The sequence below is a fragment of the Harpia harpyja genome, chromosome 10 (assembly GCF_026419915.1).
Source record: "Harpia harpyja isolate bHarHar1 chromosome 10, bHarHar1 primary haplotype, whole genome shotgun sequence".
Lineage (NCBI taxonomy): Eukaryota > Metazoa > Chordata > Aves > Accipitriformes > Accipitridae > Harpia > Harpia harpyja.
In genome coordinates this window covers 4,272,753-4,291,317 of record NC_068949.1, presented here as the reverse complement: position 1 = coordinate 4,291,317, position 18,565 = coordinate 4,272,753, and the positions used below count along the sequence as shown (strand labels likewise).

The 18,565-nt window shown below is 36.5% G+C and overlaps 1 protein-coding gene across 2 annotated transcripts; it reads left to right on the top strand.

Moving 5' to 3' along the window:
* Positions 1-146: 146 nt before the first annotated feature.
* Positions 147-17,443, top strand: PBLD (phenazine biosynthesis like protein domain containing). Of its 2 annotated transcripts, none has more exons than XM_052798369.1 (9): positions 147-201; positions 2,753-2,852; positions 6,371-6,469; positions 7,011-7,120; positions 7,276-7,305; positions 7,835-7,923; positions 9,093-9,271; positions 11,006-11,068; positions 16,705-17,443. In XM_052798369.1, exons 2-9 carry the CDS (start codon positions 2,792-2,794, stop codon positions 16,815-16,817), a joined length of 744 nt encoding a protein of 247 aa, XP_052654329.1. In that variant the 5' UTR covers positions 147-201; positions 2,753-2,791; the 3' UTR covers positions 16,818-17,443. The 2 variants fall into 2 exon arrangements, with proteins under 2 accessions (XP_052654329.1, XP_052654328.1); XM_052798368.1 differs by lacking the exon at positions 147-201 and adding an exon at positions 217-436.
* Positions 17,444-18,565: the final 1,122 nt, after the last annotated feature.

Genomic DNA, 18,565 nt, shown 5'->3' with positions numbered 1-18,565 from the left:
ACGGACCCAGGGGGAACCTCGCACAGCTCCTGCCTCCGTAAATGCCTCAGCGAGGGGCAGGCTGGGCCGGGGGCTGTGGTGGAAGGGCGTTCTGGAGCTGGTAGCAAGCGATGCAGGAGGGGAGGTCAGAATCTTTTTTTTAAAGGATTGAAAACGATCGGCTGCTGAGCGCCGGGGGTGTGGAAGGAGGCTTGAGTCCATGTACGTGCTCGGAAGTGAGGCGATGGGGGGCCGCTGGCTCCTCCTGCCGCTAAGGAAACATTAACTTAGAGTCCTGCTATCGTTTGGGGATAAAACACGTTAGAGAGTACCTTGCAGAAAAGAGCTTAAGACTAAATAGGCGCAAACGACAATGCAAATTCCTGTTTTTACGGTTGATGCATTTACAAACCAGCCATTTTCTGGAAATCCTGCGGCAGTTTGTCTGCTTGAAAATGTAAGTTTAAAAAAAATAACTTTTATGAGGGACTGCAATGGCATTTACCGTTCTGTACTTGACCGGAGCACTCAACTCTACATTAGACTTTGCTTCCTTTACTCAGGAATTCTGCATGCAAGCGTTGTTTGCTGTTGCTCCAGAATACAGAGAAATTAGTACAGGGGTACTTCTTTTTTGCATCAGAACGATTTCATACAAGACATGCTTTGTATTTGTTGTGGGTTTTTAAAGTTGTTTGGTTTTTTTAAGGAATATACTGTTTTTTTTCTACCTGAGTTAGTTCAAAAAGAAATGGCTTACTTAAGCCAATGGATTCAGAATGAAATCTCTGAAAGGAAATGCAGTAACATAGAGTCAATATTCGATAGTTTTTGAATAAATGTTAAAATGTAGTTTTGGGGTTTAATGTGGTTTTTTTCCCTTTTTTTTTTTTTTTCTCCTTCTATGGAAGGAAAGGGGGAGTATAGACCTGGATCTGAGTCTTTCACCGTCTGTGTCAGGTTCAGCTTTAGCCAAGTTTAAACAGCCAGTTTTTATTACTTCAAAGTTGCACGGTAGTTTTAGTGCAATTGACAGTAGTCATCCTCCTCATCAAGGTGTTCTGAACAGTTGGTACTGATCGGTACACTGTTGAAAAAAAAATTATTAAACTGGATTAGAAATTTATAGGCCTTAAATTATTTGGATAGTAACACTTGATGAAAATTTTAAGTATGAAAATATAAGTAGAGCAGTCAATGGCAGTACCTTGTACTGATAATATGAATCCTTTCTAGATGTTCCTGAGCCTATCTAGATCTCATATGATACAGCCTGCTTATGAGATCAGCTAAAGTTATGACTGAGAACATCTCACTTCAGAGGTGTTTTTGGCCCCCTAAAATCTAAATACTCCCTCTCAGAATGAACTTACTTTAAAACTATGAGCTTCTAATTGCATTTTTGTATTAACTTTACTTTATTACATTAATATATTGTGAGGGCACCTTATTTGCACGTCGCCTTTGGAGTGCTGAGGTTTTAAAGTTTTTTCTACAGTACCTGGGGCTAGAGGCTTTAGTGTCAAAGTTAAAGCTGAGATTCAGTTAAAGCAGAGATTCTAATTCATAATTTTATTCTAATCTCCAGGAAAGTATGGTGCAGCTAGAGCAATATTTCTGTTCTCTGTTCCATTCACAGTTTCAGCAGATGCTGTACAAAAACAATTGGGACTAATGCAAGAATGGCAAAACGAGCCCCTTCTGTGTTTCAGAAGTGCCACAGGATGGCAGTATTTCAATAAAGTTCTATTATTTTTAATAACATTTTGGTTGGTCTTTGTTCTGGTTTAGTATCTTTTTAGTATCTAATCGACAGAACTATTTTTCTGAAGAGAGATGCTTGTTACTGTAAAAAGTTAGAATGTTGTTTCATTGTATAGAATTCACTCTGCAAGTACAGGTCTACCCATCAGTAATTGTCCCGTATCTGTAGAATGGGATCATTGGCTGAAAAGGATTAAAGTCATTAAGGGAAGTAAGTAAAGTTAGCAGGGCAAATTTTTGTCTGTTGGACGTTGAACCTGACCAGGTCCACTCAGTACTTTGTTTCATTTGTGTTTCAATATTTTAAAGACCAGATTCTCAGAACTGGCCAGTCAGCATAATCGTGGGGAAAGAGCAATGGAAGACAGGTGAAGTAAAATTCTACACAATCACTCCAGCTCATGTATCCTGGGATCAATGTTCACTGGTTTAAATCTGCAGGCAGTTAAAGCAGAATGTAGTGAGCTCCAGCATTTTTGTTTTTCAGTTTATCTCCTCTCAGCTTCTACTGACTTAGCATATTGTTCCCGTTGTTCAAAGAGCAGTATCGAGGGTACAGCCGTAAGCACTGATCAGCCATCTTGGCCATTGCCCTAGCCATTACTACATATCTCTTGCTGGCATGGATTTTTCGGAGTTATAAAAAGAGAGTTGTAGTTATTTTTAGATGATGTTAATAATGACTTCTCAGTGTGAGTTTAATCATGACTTTAAAGAAAGATTTGTGTTCATGGAAAGACTGAGTTTAGGTTTTTTGGTGATTTTATTTTCCATGTTTTCCAAGAATTTGTGAACTACCAGGGCAGAAATTAGAAATGCCTATGTATCACAGTGGTTGAACCAGTTACCCCGTTTTATGCTTAAAGTTTTTTTACTCTCAAAGTATTTTGAACTAAAAATGAATCTATGTTTTATTGTAATAGAAAATGAAATCACTGTTTTTATTTAACAAAGTTTGATTCTGCATTTTTTGGCCTGCTTTTAATTGGATTTGTTGTTTTGTCATTAGGACTTGGATGAAGCTTTGCACCAAAAAATTGCAACAGAAATGAACCTTTCAGAAACTGCTTTCATCAGAAAACTGAACCCTGGAGATGACTTTACCAAAAGTGAGTGGTTGTCTTTACCCACCAAAACCTCTTACAAGGGAACAGGAAGACACTGTGGGTGCATTTATAAGGAATGGTGCTAATTTGTAAGACAGCCAAAGCAAAATCTTGGACTTGTGATGTATCTTACTTAAGATAATGATAATAATAATAAGCCTTTTTCACATGGATTCTTTAAAGTATTTGTGCTGCATATCAAATTCATTTTACAATATATAAAACTTTATTATTCATAAATTAGACCTTTTGGTTGAGTGTGTTTTACTAAATAAGCAAGTTGTATATAGAAAGTCTAAAAATGCTATGCAAAGATCCTTCACTTAATACTTCCATTACTACTAATAACCTCCCGAGATAATTTCTTATTATACGAGCAGAAGGCATAAGCACGTTCTGTCTCTGTTCATACGCGCAAGACTGCAAAGTGAGTAGAAGCTGGCTTGGCTGTTCAGGAAATCATCACTGGGGTAACTGTAAGCTATTATTTGAGATTGTCACAAAATCTCAAGCTGTCTGTGGAGCCAATACTGGAAAATACAGTTTTCCAAGAAAACTGGGAAATCTGAAGTTGCCCAAACCAAACACATTAGACTGCTTGTTTGATTGGTTTCAGTGGAGGGACTTCACTGGTGTTCTTTGGTAGGGCATGTATATATGATGGGGGAGGAAATGGAGAGACACTAGACAAGATAGAAAATATCAGACAAATACAGAGTCTGGTCAAAATTGCTTTGTGGATTAGTTTTCAGCTGAATCAGTTTGCTGAATCTGCTCGCTTTGCAGTTGTGTGGTGGCGTGAGCCAAGAGTCTGGAACCCCACTAGCCTGGAGTTAGATTCCAGGTTAAGGTACATGTTGGCACGCCCTCACTCTGATACGACATAGTGGAAAAGAGAGATAAACAGCTTTGGGGTTATCAGCTGTCTGAAAGAGGCCCTAGAACAGTATGTAAAGAAACTGTTCTTTATCATTTGATTGTTTGTTAAAGGAGTGGGATTTTTTACAGTCTCTGTAATTAAAGAGGATTTTCTTAAAGCAGTCACTATCATCGCTTACTCCTATTGTTAATAAATTGGAATTTGTTTTAGGGATAGTCTAATTACTTGAATCAAGAAGTGATAATACTTTTCATTTTTCATGTTAACACCTTGCCAATATGCTTAATACACTTATTTATTTTCAAGTCATCCATATCCAACAGCATATAAAATGCCAGCTTCTTTCTCATTAAAGTGCTTTTGATATTAATGGGAGTAGAGTTTGTAACATCAGACCTGCACAGCTGCTGAAGAGGTGTGCATTTGTTTCAAGTGAATGTAGTCACTGAGCTACACCAGAGCATGTGTGTATTGACGGGTGGTGGGAGGGGGAGGAGACCAGGAGCACTGGAAGGTCATTTATGAGACTATCATCTGCCTCTGGAGCATTAATTGGTGTAGTAACGGCTCCTGGACAAAGAGTATGTTTTTGCAGGAGTATGAGTTTGTGATCAGTGCATTTAATTTAATTTTAATTTTAAAAAAATCTACATTATTTTAGGGATACATTACTTTATGAGAGTACAAAATGCCTTCTCAGTTTGAGTACAGCTGTATGTCTGAAGCATCCAGGCAGGTGTTCTGGGTTGCAGAGCTTGTCTGTCTCCAGTCAGTCATGGCTGACTCCATTTCCTCCTGCTTTCAGTCACAATTTCCACTTGGGGGAGTGCATTAACACCACAAGGCAGGCTCACAGCTGGGTTCTGCGTCTGCCCTGTCTCAGAGCACTTCTCTGCCATGTCCATTAGTTTCTTCCACTAGGTTTTGTTGGGATTCTATTTGTTTTCATTAGATAGGGGACTGACTTTAACACACTAATTTTTCACAGGGGCAATGATAAGACTTGTTTGGTTTTCTTTTTAAATACAGTTTGTTTCTTTTGCACCTTTTAGTTGTGTTTGTATGGTAATTATTCACTTGAAATATATTTTCATAAGCATTATCTTAAATGCCATGGTGCAAGAGCTCTGCAAAAGCTACAGGAAACCACGTATAGTGCACTTGGGTTCCAATTTTTTTAAACAACAAATAGAAATACAATTTCTAGTGAAATGAAGGCTTAGTATACGTGAGAGGCTTTTACCAGACTTGACTGATGGTTTAAGCAAAATAATTTGTAACTGACCTAGCTCTGATACAGATTCCATTACACAAACAAAACTATCTTTAACCCCTAAAGGGTAACCCAGCCTGCAGGTGTCTAGAGATCTGTACTTCGTGACTTCGTCGGGTTCCATAATACATGGAGGCTTTATCTTCTAAATTCTCCACTTTATTACAGATTACCACAAAAATCACTACTAGCAGGTATACCTATGATGACTAAAGTGAATATATGTATATCTCTCTCAAGCTATTACAAATTATTATCAGCGATCAATAGTATAGAAGGAATCAATAATAGTAGCAATAAATATATATAATATTACAGGTTACTACAAACTTATCACTAGTCAATAATCAAACTTATCAATAATATAACAGTAGATATACTTATGAATGTAGATACATGGTACGAAGCGCATTAAATAGATTCCAGAGAGGAGGACAGACAGATCCCAGAAGGGGACCCAGCCATCCCAGAAGTGGGCGGACAAACCAAACTGAGCTCAGAAGTGGGCCCAGAGGGGGACTGGTAAAATAACAGTCTCACTTCAAAGACGGTCTGTGTCATGGAGTTTGGAGTCAGCCATGTGTCCCTAGCAAGGGTCCATGATCTCGTAGAAAGTTCGCAGAGACCTGTTTAGGAAAGAGAAAAATATATGCACCACAGAAAGTTCTCGGAGAGAGAAGCTCCATTTTGGGTAAAAATTAAATAATTTTTATATCATAGAGACATAAGAGAACGTAGGACACCGCCACTTTAAGAAGCCAACAGATGCTGTTAATATATATTTTTCAGCTGGAATGGCCAATAGATGATGATGTTTACTCTCTCAGACCAATTTTTATTTTTGCAGACTGCTTTCCTGTTTCTTCAGTTAGAACAGCCAGTGGCAGTTACCAATTCTTACTTTCTTGGGATGGTTTCCCCTTTTTCCAGACTATTTTTCACCTTTTCAGGTGATAAGTTGCTGTTACAGTTTGTTGCTTTTGTGCTTACAGATGGTATCTCGGCATGTCTCTGGTGTCTAGCTACCCAGCAGCACTTCAAAGATGCCAGCTGAGCTTATCAAGGATGCTTCTGGTTCAAAGGCATAGTTCCCAGGCGAGCAGGCATTTCTACTCTGCAGCTCCCTTGCCCTTGGAACAAAGTAGCTATCCTCTGTTAGTAGTAGATTCCTGTTGTTGACCTGACTCAAGCAGTAGCTATTCTAAAAATCAGTACAAAACAGGTTCCTGAAAGTGCGTTTAAGACCAAGACTGATTATAACATGCATTTTGATTAACTGAAATGTCATCACTCTGTATAAAGTTTTGAGATAAAGTGAAGAAATAGACTTCTTCCACTTAATAATGTTAAATAAACTTTATTTTCAAGGTTCCTGCTTTGGACTCCGATGGTTCACCCCAGCCAATGAAGTTCCTCTCTGTGGTCATGCTACACTTGCAGCAGCTGCTGTGTTGTTTCACATAAAAAGTATGCTTACAAGCTATTTATTACTATAACTTTTTAGAAAATTTACTTTAAGAAGAACTGTTTTCTACAACAAAGGCAATTTAAATATTCAGAACATTTCAAGAACACATATAGAGTTACCTCAGGTAATGTCTTTTACAACTGCTCTGTAATTATAAGGTTGTAGTCTGATTCCTACACTTGGATTCTGATGCCCTACTATTACTTTTGTTTAAGAAAAGTGCTAAATACGCAAATGTAATCTGGGAGAGATACAGCAGAATTTGATGAATAGGGAATATTGGCCTTTCTGTTAAAAGGAAACTCCCATTCATTCTTGGAACGTGCAGGAAAGATTCACTGGCAATTGCTGTGTTTATTAGCCTCAGCAGATCATTTATTGAGTTAGTTGGGAATTTTGTCTCAGAATACAGGTTTACTGTAGTTATTTTATTTTAGCTACATAACTAACTTTTTCTGAATATACTGAGCTACTGTAAGAGCTATAATAATTTAGATTCAAATTCTTATGTTTGATAATGTTGCAGTGTTCTCTCTCTAGAAAACACAAACTCAGTTCTCACGTTTGTGACGCTGAGTGGGGAATTAAAAGCCAGACAAGTGGAAGATCATATTGTCCTGGACCTACCACTTTACTTAACCTACCCACAGGTCAGTCAAAATTTTTTTCATTAAAGGCTTTCAAGGAAAGTATGTGGTTTTGTTTGTATGTGTATATAAGTTTATCTGTCCATATATAGTTGAATTGATATATACATATGTATGTTCCTTTTTTAACAGTGGTGGTGTTTTTTTTTTTTCTTCAGGTACTTCAGGAAGTAGAAGAGTTAATAAAGGTAAAAAAGAACCTTATGTGTGGTCTTAGAAGCGCATTTATAATAGCTACACTTAGTTTTATATATTAAAATGGCTGAAAAGTGGCAACATGGCATTGCTTGATGTACTCCTGAACTTGAAACACTAAACTTTAAAGGTCTGAATCATGCAGCTCAGTAAATGGAATTCTCCAGAATGCTGCAGTTGAACTTTTGTCTCTCATTACCATTGGCTGGAGTGTCAGTATTTGTTTCAGTGGCATTTTCAGCCTATTGTATGCATGTGAGGGCAATCCAGTGTCCTTGCGCTCTTCTAGGTCCCTGAATATCTTTCCAAGTTGACATATACAGAGCTCTTAGCACCTACCCATATACATTTGTGCACTTAGTGCATTTACTTTTTCTTGCTTGCATGTACTTGAGGGCTGCATGAAAGACCTTGCATAAGCCCTGTTCTAGCAGGGAACTTGTTCTACAAAAATGTTAAGGAAATAATATTTCATATTTGGATGATGATCTTTTTCTATGTCTCCTTTAACCTTTCCACCAGGCAGCCATTGGTGACATGATTGTTCAAGATCTCCGTTATTCTCCTGACACAAAGAAACTCCTAGTCCGCCTCAGTGATGCTTATGAAAGGTGTCTTATACTTTTTTTTTTTTAAATCAAGTGTGTAGAAATTGAGTCTGCTTGTTTAACCTCTATTCCTTACATACTAGGCTCTTTTATCTAGTTCTAAAACAGGTGAAGATTAAAAACTCTTAATTTAAACTCCTGTGTTAAATAGTTATTTTGTCTTCTAATGTGAGCTTATTGAACCTGCAAAGCTGAATAAGATCAATCTGAAATCTGTCTCCAAGAGAAGGTGTAGGAAACAGTTTTAACGATGGTGTATTTTCCCCATCCATCTGAGTAAAAAAAAAATGGTCCAGTAACCTAGCAGGAAATTAGGAGTCTTGCTTCTCAAATGATGGAGTAATAGTTGCATAGCTATAGAGGTCTGCTTAGTGAGACAGGGCACATTGACAGAATGCCATGGATTCTGATTCCCATTTGACTAATCTGCTTACACATACTTAACAGCATCATAAGTAGCTTTATAGACGAAATTCCAATTCAAATTATTCCAAAGCATTTGTTAATCTCAGAGAGCTGAATTTCATTGCTAAGTCAAGTATGATTTGGATATATGTTGCTGAAACACAACTTCTTTAATCAGGCCAAATTACTGTTATTTTCACTTGAAGTTTGGCCTGAGTAATGTTTAAAGATGGGGCTAGTGGGGAGATAGGAATATCCTCAGCTGGGTACTTACTGTTTTTACTGTTTCAGACTTTATTTTGTGGGGCGGTAGCTGCAACTTCACAGACTTGAGACTGTTGTAGGGTGCTTTAGAATCCCATGAAGATCTGAATGGTGTTAGTTATTTGCTTGCTCTGAAAGGAGGTGGAGTGCTTACTCTTTGCCTTCTGTAGTGATGAAATGTTTCTTTCAGTGATTAAAATGTTGAAACAAAAGTGTGCTCTTTTGTAGCTAATATTCCAGGATGCTCAGTTTTCAGAAATAAATAGGAAATGCATGGCTTTAACTTTTTTCTCTGCTCACTCAGAGTGTATTATATTCAGGGTAGCCTTCTGTCAAATGACATTGGAAAGACAATGCTAGGAATTTTGTCTCCTCTAACATTTTACCATGGCTGTTTTGGGATTGTAGAGAAGATGATTTTGTAGTTTTATGTTTCTTTTCAGTAATTAAATTCATGTAAAATGAAGAATATGGGCTATTAAAATTCTATAATTATATTCAAGGTCTGTGCTGGAAGAACTGCAAGTGAGCGCACAACGCTTTTTGTCAGCTGAAAAGACGGGAAAGGTGAAAGGACTCATACTCACTCTTAAGGGAAATTCCAGTGGAAAACATAAAGGCCATGATTTTTACTCCAGATATTTTGCACCTTGGTATGGAATTCTGGAAGACCCTGTTACAGGTATGTGTGTGATAAATGACTCTTGTTTTGGTTCAATTAAAAGGTTCTTATTAAACTTCATGAATCTGATTTTGTACTTTAGAGTCTTTCTTACAAATTACTGTTTTATATGGACAGCAGGAGTGTTCTCATTAAACTGAAAACTTTTGTGACTGATGCCAGCTCATTCAGAAAAAGATCAGCTTCTTGTTGTCATCAGGCCAGATATTCCTGTGTCTTTTTCAGATCTTTTCCCTGAAGTATTCCAATTAGAGAAAAGTGAGAGACTAGTTTGGTATTGAATGAGTATTGCAGTAGAAGTTCATGTCCCCTTCTGTTGGTGTTCTGTATTTTTTTTTACGCTTCAGCTGAGATCTCCTCTAGTTTCATGATGCTTGTTGTGGATATTCTCAGGCCTATGAATAATATGAACTCAGCTAGTTGTATATTTAGGGGCAGGAAGGGTAGTTCTCTGCCTATTCCTTTGATGTTCAACTCACTAGGTGTGATGATGATTGCTGCAGAATGATGTTCTTTGCTTAGGTACTGATTAATCACAGGTTAATTATTAGTCAACTGAGAAATTGGTCAAAAATTAAATGTTTTGCTAAATAAAGAGAAAACTTTCTTTGTTGGAATAGTGCTAGTTATTCAGCACTCCTAGCAGAAAGAAAGGTTTACAAGGAAATACAAGCTATGTATTTCAGTTACTTCTTAAGCTTTCAGTCCTGCTTTCCTGATAAAGCCAGGGACAGAGTCTGGTAGACATATCTAATTCCAGAGCTCATTCCTTAGGATTTCTGGGAAGACTAGTATTGAATACTCACTGTTGCTTGTCTTCCATCTTTAAGTGTCCTTTCCTTTATAGAAACAAATCTTTTTATTGTGTAGGTGAAGTATACTTTTAACGGTGTTATGGCTTTGATTATATTTCTTCTGTAATGATTTCTTAATAATGCTACATGTCTTGGTGTCCTTGAGCCCTCATAATTATGGTTACTTCACCGCAGGGTTTCCGGCAGAGTATCTTTGCCCCTAGCTGCTAATGTAGACTGAAGCAGCACGTCTAGCTATGGATCTGAGAAGTCATCCTAAGTTTTTAAGCCATCTGCCGATCAGGAAACAAGAAATTGGTCTTTTAGTTTTCAGAAGCTGTGGTGAGACCTTAAAGATCTCCTTGAGTTACATCCTGATACTTACTAGCACTCAAGGCTGAAAAAAACCTGAGGTTTTGTTGCGAAAACTGTTAGCAGAGGAAATACTTTTGTTTTACACAGTGACTTCTATCCACCTGTTCCTATTCCTAAAAAACATCCAAAAGCCTATTCAGATTATTGATGGGTAGCTGTTCATGTTTCATTGAATAACATCATGTTTAGATGAATAATATTTTGAATTTAATACTTTGAGATTCTATTATTAGGAAACTTCACTTTTGGTAAAAAAGTTAGTACTTTGGCTCAAGTATTTTAATCGGTACTATTTGTTATTCCTACCAATTGTGGCTGATTATGAAGCCCTCTCCTAGGCAAAATTTCCATTGAAGCCAGAGGATGAGGAAATAATACTGCTTTACCATAAATGAAATGATAAAGCCTCAAGTTCTGTCTGCTGTGAAAACTCTTAGGTGTTTTTGCCCTAAACACACGTGGCACTTGGTTTGTTTATGGCGTTTACATTTTGAATGTGCTTGCTTGCCCTATAAAGTAGTGGTTCTAATTTAATTCTGTTCTTTGTTTTCCAATTTCTCTTAAGGATCTGCCCATGCTGTTTTAAGCAGCTACTGGTCAGAGCAGCTGGGGAAGAAAGAAATGCTTGGTAAGAGAAACTGGTTTTTTTGCAAAGCTGCCCGTTTATGTAAAACCTACTCACTAAAAAAGAAAAAGTTATTACTACAATCCAAACTGTAGCAACAACTCCCTATCCGTTTTCTCAATATGAATAGAATATTATGTAGTATTTCATGTGTGAGGTAATCTTTAAGAAATTGCTTTCTTTCCTGCCCACCAACATGACACATCATGCCTGCAGGGAGTTTGAAGTGTCAGTTTCTGGATCGTAACTCTCTGCAGTTAGTTTTTTATTTCAACTTTTGGATTTTAGTTCTGATGACCTTTCATCATAACTGAAGCTTGGTGAACTTCAGATGATGTTGGTTTTGTGTTTTGATTGAATTTACTTTACTTCTTGGTCTTTATGGCTTGCATTTTGGGTATTGGGAAGAGGTAGCGGTATTTTCATTCACTGTGTGTAGTTTTCAGTACAATTTGGACAGTGTTTTCCTTTCCCTTCATGTATGTTAAGATGAGACTGAAAAAAATTATAGATTTTCTGCCTGATTTTGAAATTTTCTTGAGAATTACTCCAGATTAATCCCTGCAGTGACTTCTTTAGTAAATGTAGGATTTAGAATAGCCAGTGTTATTATACCTAGATAAGAAGAGATGATGTATTTTTAACATTCAGATGCTACGTACAGAATGTGCTTTATGGTAGTTTTTTCTTGTTTCTGATACATGTCTGTGTTTAGGTATGAAGATCAGTTTTCCTCAGGATGATGATCTTTTACATGGTAGCAAGGAAGGATATAAAAAAGAATAGTCACTTACATTAGAAGAACAGAAAGAATTTGGCTGATCTTAAATACATAAGAATAAGGACAAGATACGTGGACATTGGCAAATTTTATTTGTTTGTGATTTTATTTGCAGTTGCAGTCTTACTTTTGAATGTTAAGCCTTAAAAGGCTTTGAGATGGCTGGACCTCTGAAGTTAAAGAACAGATTGATTTGTATTCTTTCAATTAATGAGATATGCTTATTAGATCACATATTTGTTGTTAAGCAAGAAACTGAAGAACTTGGTGGAAAAAACTGAGAGAAACTGTTAATACATGGCAACAATAGACATTGGGTGTCTGTTTGCTTCTTGTGTTTCTGGTGCTTTGCCAGAGAATGGAAGAACAACAGAAGCAATACAAAATACCCTAGTCCCTAGCTGGTTCTCTAAGTGGAGGGCCCGGGACTACAATTCTTTTGTGCACCTGACAACAGTTAAGTGTTTGGTAACATTTAGCTTAGAGTGGAGATTGGACCCTTGATCTAATAAGGTTCCTTGTCCATAAAACACTTTTCCAAACAAACAGCTACCTTGAATATAAGCCATCCTATATTTTGTCAAATGAATCCCAAAATGGATTTTCTTGAGAATGATAAGCTCTTTAAAGGATCTGTTTGTGCTCCATAGCTCAGTATGGTAGTCCACAATGACTGAGACCTTCTCCATCATGGACTGAAGGGAAGGTTTAACTGTCTGTTCTGAAGATCTCTCATTTGTGTTAACATCACACAAATCTGTGATAGTTTCCATAATGTTGGGGGGAAAAATCCCAACATACTTTCTGAAGAGGAGAAACTGTCTTTGGTAATGCATCCTTATGGACTGGCTGTTTCTCAGAAGATTTTGACATTTTCGGATGTTAATGTGGAATTTGAAACTCTTCGGTGCCATCTATAAATGCTGCTGCTTTAAGTAAACAAACAAACAGAAATTCTGTCTGTATTTTTAGATGATACTTTCTACCTGTTTTGGATTTTCATGTATTTTGTATGTACTGTGCCATTTCCTCTTTTAGAGAAACTATCTCAGGCAGCAAAGGCAATCAATACTGTAACCAGCTTCTCTAATGTGTTTAGCACAAAAAAGTCCTATCTTCTCAGAAGATAGGTTTCTGGGGTTTTTTTTTTTTTGCTATTTCATGCATGTATGTCCTCAAACTTTTTTTGTGGTAGAAATCATATAAAACATATCTAAATAGAACAAGTTAATTTGACATCTGATCAATGTGGTCTTTACATGTGTTTGAGAAGTAAGTTTTCCTTACATGCACGTGACTGAGGGGAATCAGGTAGTACTGGGGTGAATTCTGTTACTAGTGAGATTATTTGGGAAAGATGGCTGGCAATCAAGAAGATTACATTTCACCAAAGATTAATAAATAAGAGCATCTTTTGACTTTATAGAAACCTTTGCAGTAGCTTCTGTAATGTCCGATACCTTTTATTGCAAATATAAATGAAGATTTTCGTGCATAAAATGAAAGATCTGTTAGTTCCAAAATGTATCAGATATGAAATAATATAAAAATGAGGAACATTAAATCTACTGTCAGATCTCTCTGGGTATTGTGACCTCTAGGTGGAGGTCAACTGCATCTTTGCTGAAGTATCAGACATAATTTCCTGTGTTTGGATTCTCTTCCTACTTTTATTAAACCAAATTGTCAAACAATGACCACTCCCATCAACTACAAAGAGAATTTTCCAGTCTGGTGAAATACTTTATGATCTTTCTTGAAACTATGTACATATCCTTGAATTTAAGCTGAGTGTTAAATCAGAGTTCGGTATCTGTCCTTGCCTTTTTTTTCATTTCAAGAGTCTCTGCAATATTTAAAAAATTACAGTCTCTCATATCAGCTGTACAGACTTGCATAATTGCTAATAAATGCAATATTTAGCAACTGTCTCTGTATCCGGCCCTTCACATAGTTTTCACATTTCTAAGATAACATAAACATGCCTAAGGAATTTGATATATTCAAACAGATTATAGAGGACTTTCCAAATTATTGTGAAGAAAAGGGCTTTGTCCAGGACAATTTTTAATCTCAGGTGAAGCTAGAGGAATCTTTCTGTACCTCTTTACTTTGGACAACTGTATTAATTTGTGGGGAAATTCTGGTTCTTGTTACTGCCTTTAACTTCTCTAATTCCTTCCCCGTACAGAACAGGTTTATAGTATTTGAGGGTTTTGGTATAAAAAAAACCCACCAAACCCAACCAAAAACCAGACATTACTTTGATAACTGTAAGATTATACTTTTACAAATTTTGCCAAGATTTCTTTCAATACAAAGTCTGTCCCATCTTCTAACTTTTCAGTCTCCTTGCTTTATTCAGGTGGAATAAATCTACCTGTATTTAAGTTTTTGCTAATTTGAGTTCTCATGAAGTGAAGCATTTTGCAGAGTTGTAACCGCAGCTTTCATCTTTCCCAGGTAATCTCAACATACAGAGTGACCACATCAGATTTATGCACAAGTGTTAACATTTCTGCCAAAGGAGAGGTGTTTCCCTCCATCAATCATCAGATTTATCTACCTTCTTTCTTAGAATAAAAAAAGTCTTGGAGATCTTAACTTCACTTAAGTTAAGGAACAAGTGCTTCTTTCATCAGTCCGTTTGTAGGGTCTAGGAATTTGGCAAAAATAATAGTGATTTCTAAAAATAGGTATTTTTACAAGAGTGGCACTTGTTCCTGAGGTGATGTCATTATGATGATGTCATGAAGAAAATCCATTACTCCTCAAATTCTGTAAGCAATGGTCATTTAGGTACATCTAGGGTGGTAAGAAGCTCCTTAAAACAACAGGATAATATTAGTACAAGGCCACTGGCTGCCTTGTGAATTCAGGAGTGCATGATTCTATGATTCTATGATATCAGCATGCTCAATCTCGCAGTGCTTGTACCTACTCTTAAACTTCCCCCTGTCTCAGGTTAATCACAGAGGAATTGAGGGCACTGTGAATTCAGCTGTTATATATTATTTCTACAGATCAGAATGTACATACTTGTTTTCATATAAAAGTTGTGTAAAATGTATATGTAGTGTGAGATATTCCTGGTAAATACAGACATGCAATGGATGTGCAACAACGTTGTGATCCAAAACGTGAGTGCACATCGGAGATGCTTGAATGTCTCTGGAGACATTGCTATTAAATGAAATCCTCTACTTACTGAAATGTTCCATGCAGGTCTGTTTACTTTCAGACATAGTGTGAGATACCAGTGCTTCTGTGTGAGAGAAAGAAAAGATCAAGTATTATTTTCATATAAGCTTGCGTAAAATTTTCTTTTGTGGTTTTTTTTTTCCTTCTACTTTGAAGGTTTCTTTAAAAATAAAATAAAATAAAAGGGACCAGTATCAAAACAGTCTCAGTAATCCTGCCATGAAACAGACAGCACTGGTTCTACATTTAAAGAAAGAAAAAAAAACAAAACAAAACCAACCAACCTCTGAAGATCTGAAAAAATTAATCTCTTTTATTTAAATCTGCTGTCACAAGGGAGTGGAAGAGTTTAGTTGTGTATCCACACTTGGCAATAATAATTGATCAAATTTGGCATGGTCTGGATCTTTAAGAGTCCGAAATATTCAATTGAAGGCATTACTCCATACATGGATGTTGTTCTGACGAGTTAAAAACAATAACCAGTGGTTCTATAAATTAAAAAGAACAGAAAGTATCAATATCATTCTCTTTATAGCTCCTGTTTCCACTGTTTCGGAGTGTTTGCTTCGTCTGAGAATCTAATATCCTGTTATAAGAAAGAACTTTCTTGTCAGCTGTGGCTGAGAAATTTTTTTAAGGCGTACAGTATATATGCTATCTGTTAGAGATCCTATGCTCTGTTGAGATCTGAATACAATCTCTACCCAATTTACAAAATTGTAGGTTTGTGAGGAAAAACACACCCTTTGGCTTTGAACAATTTCTGTAGTAGTTGGAGGTTCATTGAGTAAGGAGACCATGAACATTAATGCCTCTTCATCCATTTACAGCCTTTTACAAAAACAATACTACTATATGAAGCTTAAACCTTTGCTAAATGCCTTCTGAACCAGACCATTTTCTGATTAAGTAGTTGTGCAACTAAAATCAGACTACTGAAACAAGTCTACAGACTCAACGTGCTAAGTGAACATTATCGTCCAACCTACATATGACTAAAGACTTTAGGCAAAAGTTTAGTTCTGTAATTATTTACAAATGGAAGGCTATTTCTACTTAAACTTTATCCAGCTGTATTAAATTATATATTCGGATTATATAAATCAATATCTGTTCCTGTCTATGTAAGAATTTGGTCTCAGTTTGTGGCAGCTGAAGTAGCATCTATGTTTCTTTGTAGACCTTTTCCACTGCCTGCTTGAGCTTTCTTTAGCCATTAGCCAAACACATTCTTTGAACCTAGTATCCACTTCAGATGTTCAATAATTGTAAAGTGGTGGTTCTTTCTTCTGCAGATAATACTCGGTGTTCTTCCTTATTACCTACAGAAATTGTCTGTCCCCTGAATGGGAGAATTCAAGACTTCTTTAGATGTAGCTAACCAAGTTTCCTTTGTATATCATGGCAAACTATCCTTCACTACTTGTATTAACTAGCATTTTTGTCAGACTCAATAGACAAGTTGTAGTCTGAGATACACCCTCAGCTAATCTTCATCTGTAAAGACAATTCATCCAGGGTGTCCCTGGTACAGTGCTTGCCCTGGTGCTGCTTGCTTTCTGGAAACAGAGGCCTCATTTCCCTAAGTTTTCATGGATTTTTAAGTAATTTGTGATAGATACTAGTTTAACTGTGGATTCTTGTTTCCATTTAGCTTTTCAATGTTCCTGCCGTGGAGGAGAGTTGAAGATTTCACTGCGTAATGACGGAAGAGTTGACATTGCGGGGCAAATTGCTATTGTATTAAAAGGAAACCTGATTTTCTGAAGAAATTGACACTAATCTCCCACACCTTCAAATTATTCATATTATGCTGATTATTTCTTAGCTCTAGGCAGTGAATCACCACTGTCCTCGGAAGTCTTTGATTACTTATTGTCCATTTTTAAAAATTGCTTGAAAATGCTCACTTCTAATCTTCAAGATCCCTGGTATTGTTTTCTTCACTTTCATCTTGCCACTTCATATGTACACTGACTTCAGAAAATGTCTGAGGACAGCTATCTTGTTTTTCTGCTCTTAAATTATTCTTTTCTTTATTTCCAAATTCCATGTTAAAAGCCATTCCTGCTTCCTCGATTGAATTGTAAACTTTTCTCATTGATAAAATAATCAAACTTCCGTAGTCAGTCATTTTCCATGAAACCTGGCTACGGTCCTTTAAAAAAAAAAAAACCAAACAAAAACCACAAAAATTTTCTCTGCCATATATTGAAATGATGCTTATACATTGATTAATTTACTTGAATTAAAACATTAACAAAATATAAATGGTTTAGAAATGTGCTTTATGGTTCTCTTATGAGCATTATTTTTGAAAGATGAATGGTATTGCAGTGGCTTGTAGTACAGCTGCTTACTCAATATTTTTAATTAAAGTTTTAGCAGAAAGATTTAAGAGATTAAAATAGTGATGCCCATAAAAGTGGTTAAAATCTGAAAGAAAACTCTATTGGTTACAGCAATGTCATTTACTTTTCAAAGACTGAAGATGTGCTCCTAAATTAAGTTTCTTCTGTAATTTTCTTCATGAAGTATACTGCTTCAGACTTTGTCACTTTTTCCTTTAGTGTTCTCGTCTTTCTCTGGATTTATTAGGAATATTGAACTGTTTCAGTTACTCTAGCTAAAACTCTGTTTTCACTTTCAAATCACTTTTGTCCTAAGCTCTGCTTTAGTTCTTTTTCTTTGCAATATTTCAGGATGAAGTATTTTGAACTTAAAGCATTTTCATACTGTGGGAACAGCTGCATGTCAGCCCTTTATAAATGATGAGGAGCTTAGTTGTGCCAAGTTCCCCTATTTCCAGTTAGTTTGAATTTTATCATAACTCTTAACTTACATCTTACCTAAGTCTGAGAAGCTGGAGGCAAGTAACAGTGTGAGAATCCTTGGATTCATTTGAAATAAAAGTTTCTAGCTCCTGCCGCTACACAGAATGTATCGAAAAGATTATTTAAATGCACTACAAAGCTCAAGAGCTAGGTGGCAAGCAAAAGGAATCTCAAAATGGAAATGCATGTTCTTCTTCTGTGTTCAGTCTTGCTGAAGTTCATGGACCTGAAATGTGGTTTATGAACGTGGACTCATCATCACGGCTATGGAGGCAGCTTAACAGTAAAGTTGCGATGGCATATTTAGCAGCCACCTTGACTTTGCCTTCTCACAAAGCAAACTGATCACTTTCTGGCTAATGACCTGGACCTTCTTGAGGAGCAATACTGCAAGCTTGTTTTGCTGCATTTGCTACTTCCTGCTGGCTTATGCAAAGAGTGAATCTGGCCCATAATCTGAGACACTTTGGAAAAAAAACCTTCCTTAAGAATATAAGTGAACTAAAGAAGCAATTATTGTTCACCCATCCACATTAACAAATAGACAGTACAATTATTTTTTTTACTCAAAAAGAGTAATAATGAACAAAGCCCAGTACATTTTAAATGTATTTGCTATCTAAATTTCCTGACCAAACCAATATCTTTGCTGCTTAATGCATTTTTTTTTATAGTTTACTA

Bases quoted from the DNA above. Each gene is read 5' to 3' on its own strand.
- PBLD (XM_052798368.1), top strand. From the start codon at position 353: ATGCAAATTCCTGTTTTTACGGTTGATGCATTTACAAACCAGCCATTT. The intron at 437-2,752 runs GTAAGTTTAAAA...TTTTGTCATTAG, and splicing joins CAGTTTGTCTGCTTGAAAAT to GACTTGGATGAAGCTTTGCA. The intron at 7,306-7,834 runs GTAAAAAAGAAC...CCTTTCCACCAG, and splicing joins AAGTAGAAGAGTTAATAAAG to GCAGCCATTGGTGACATGAT.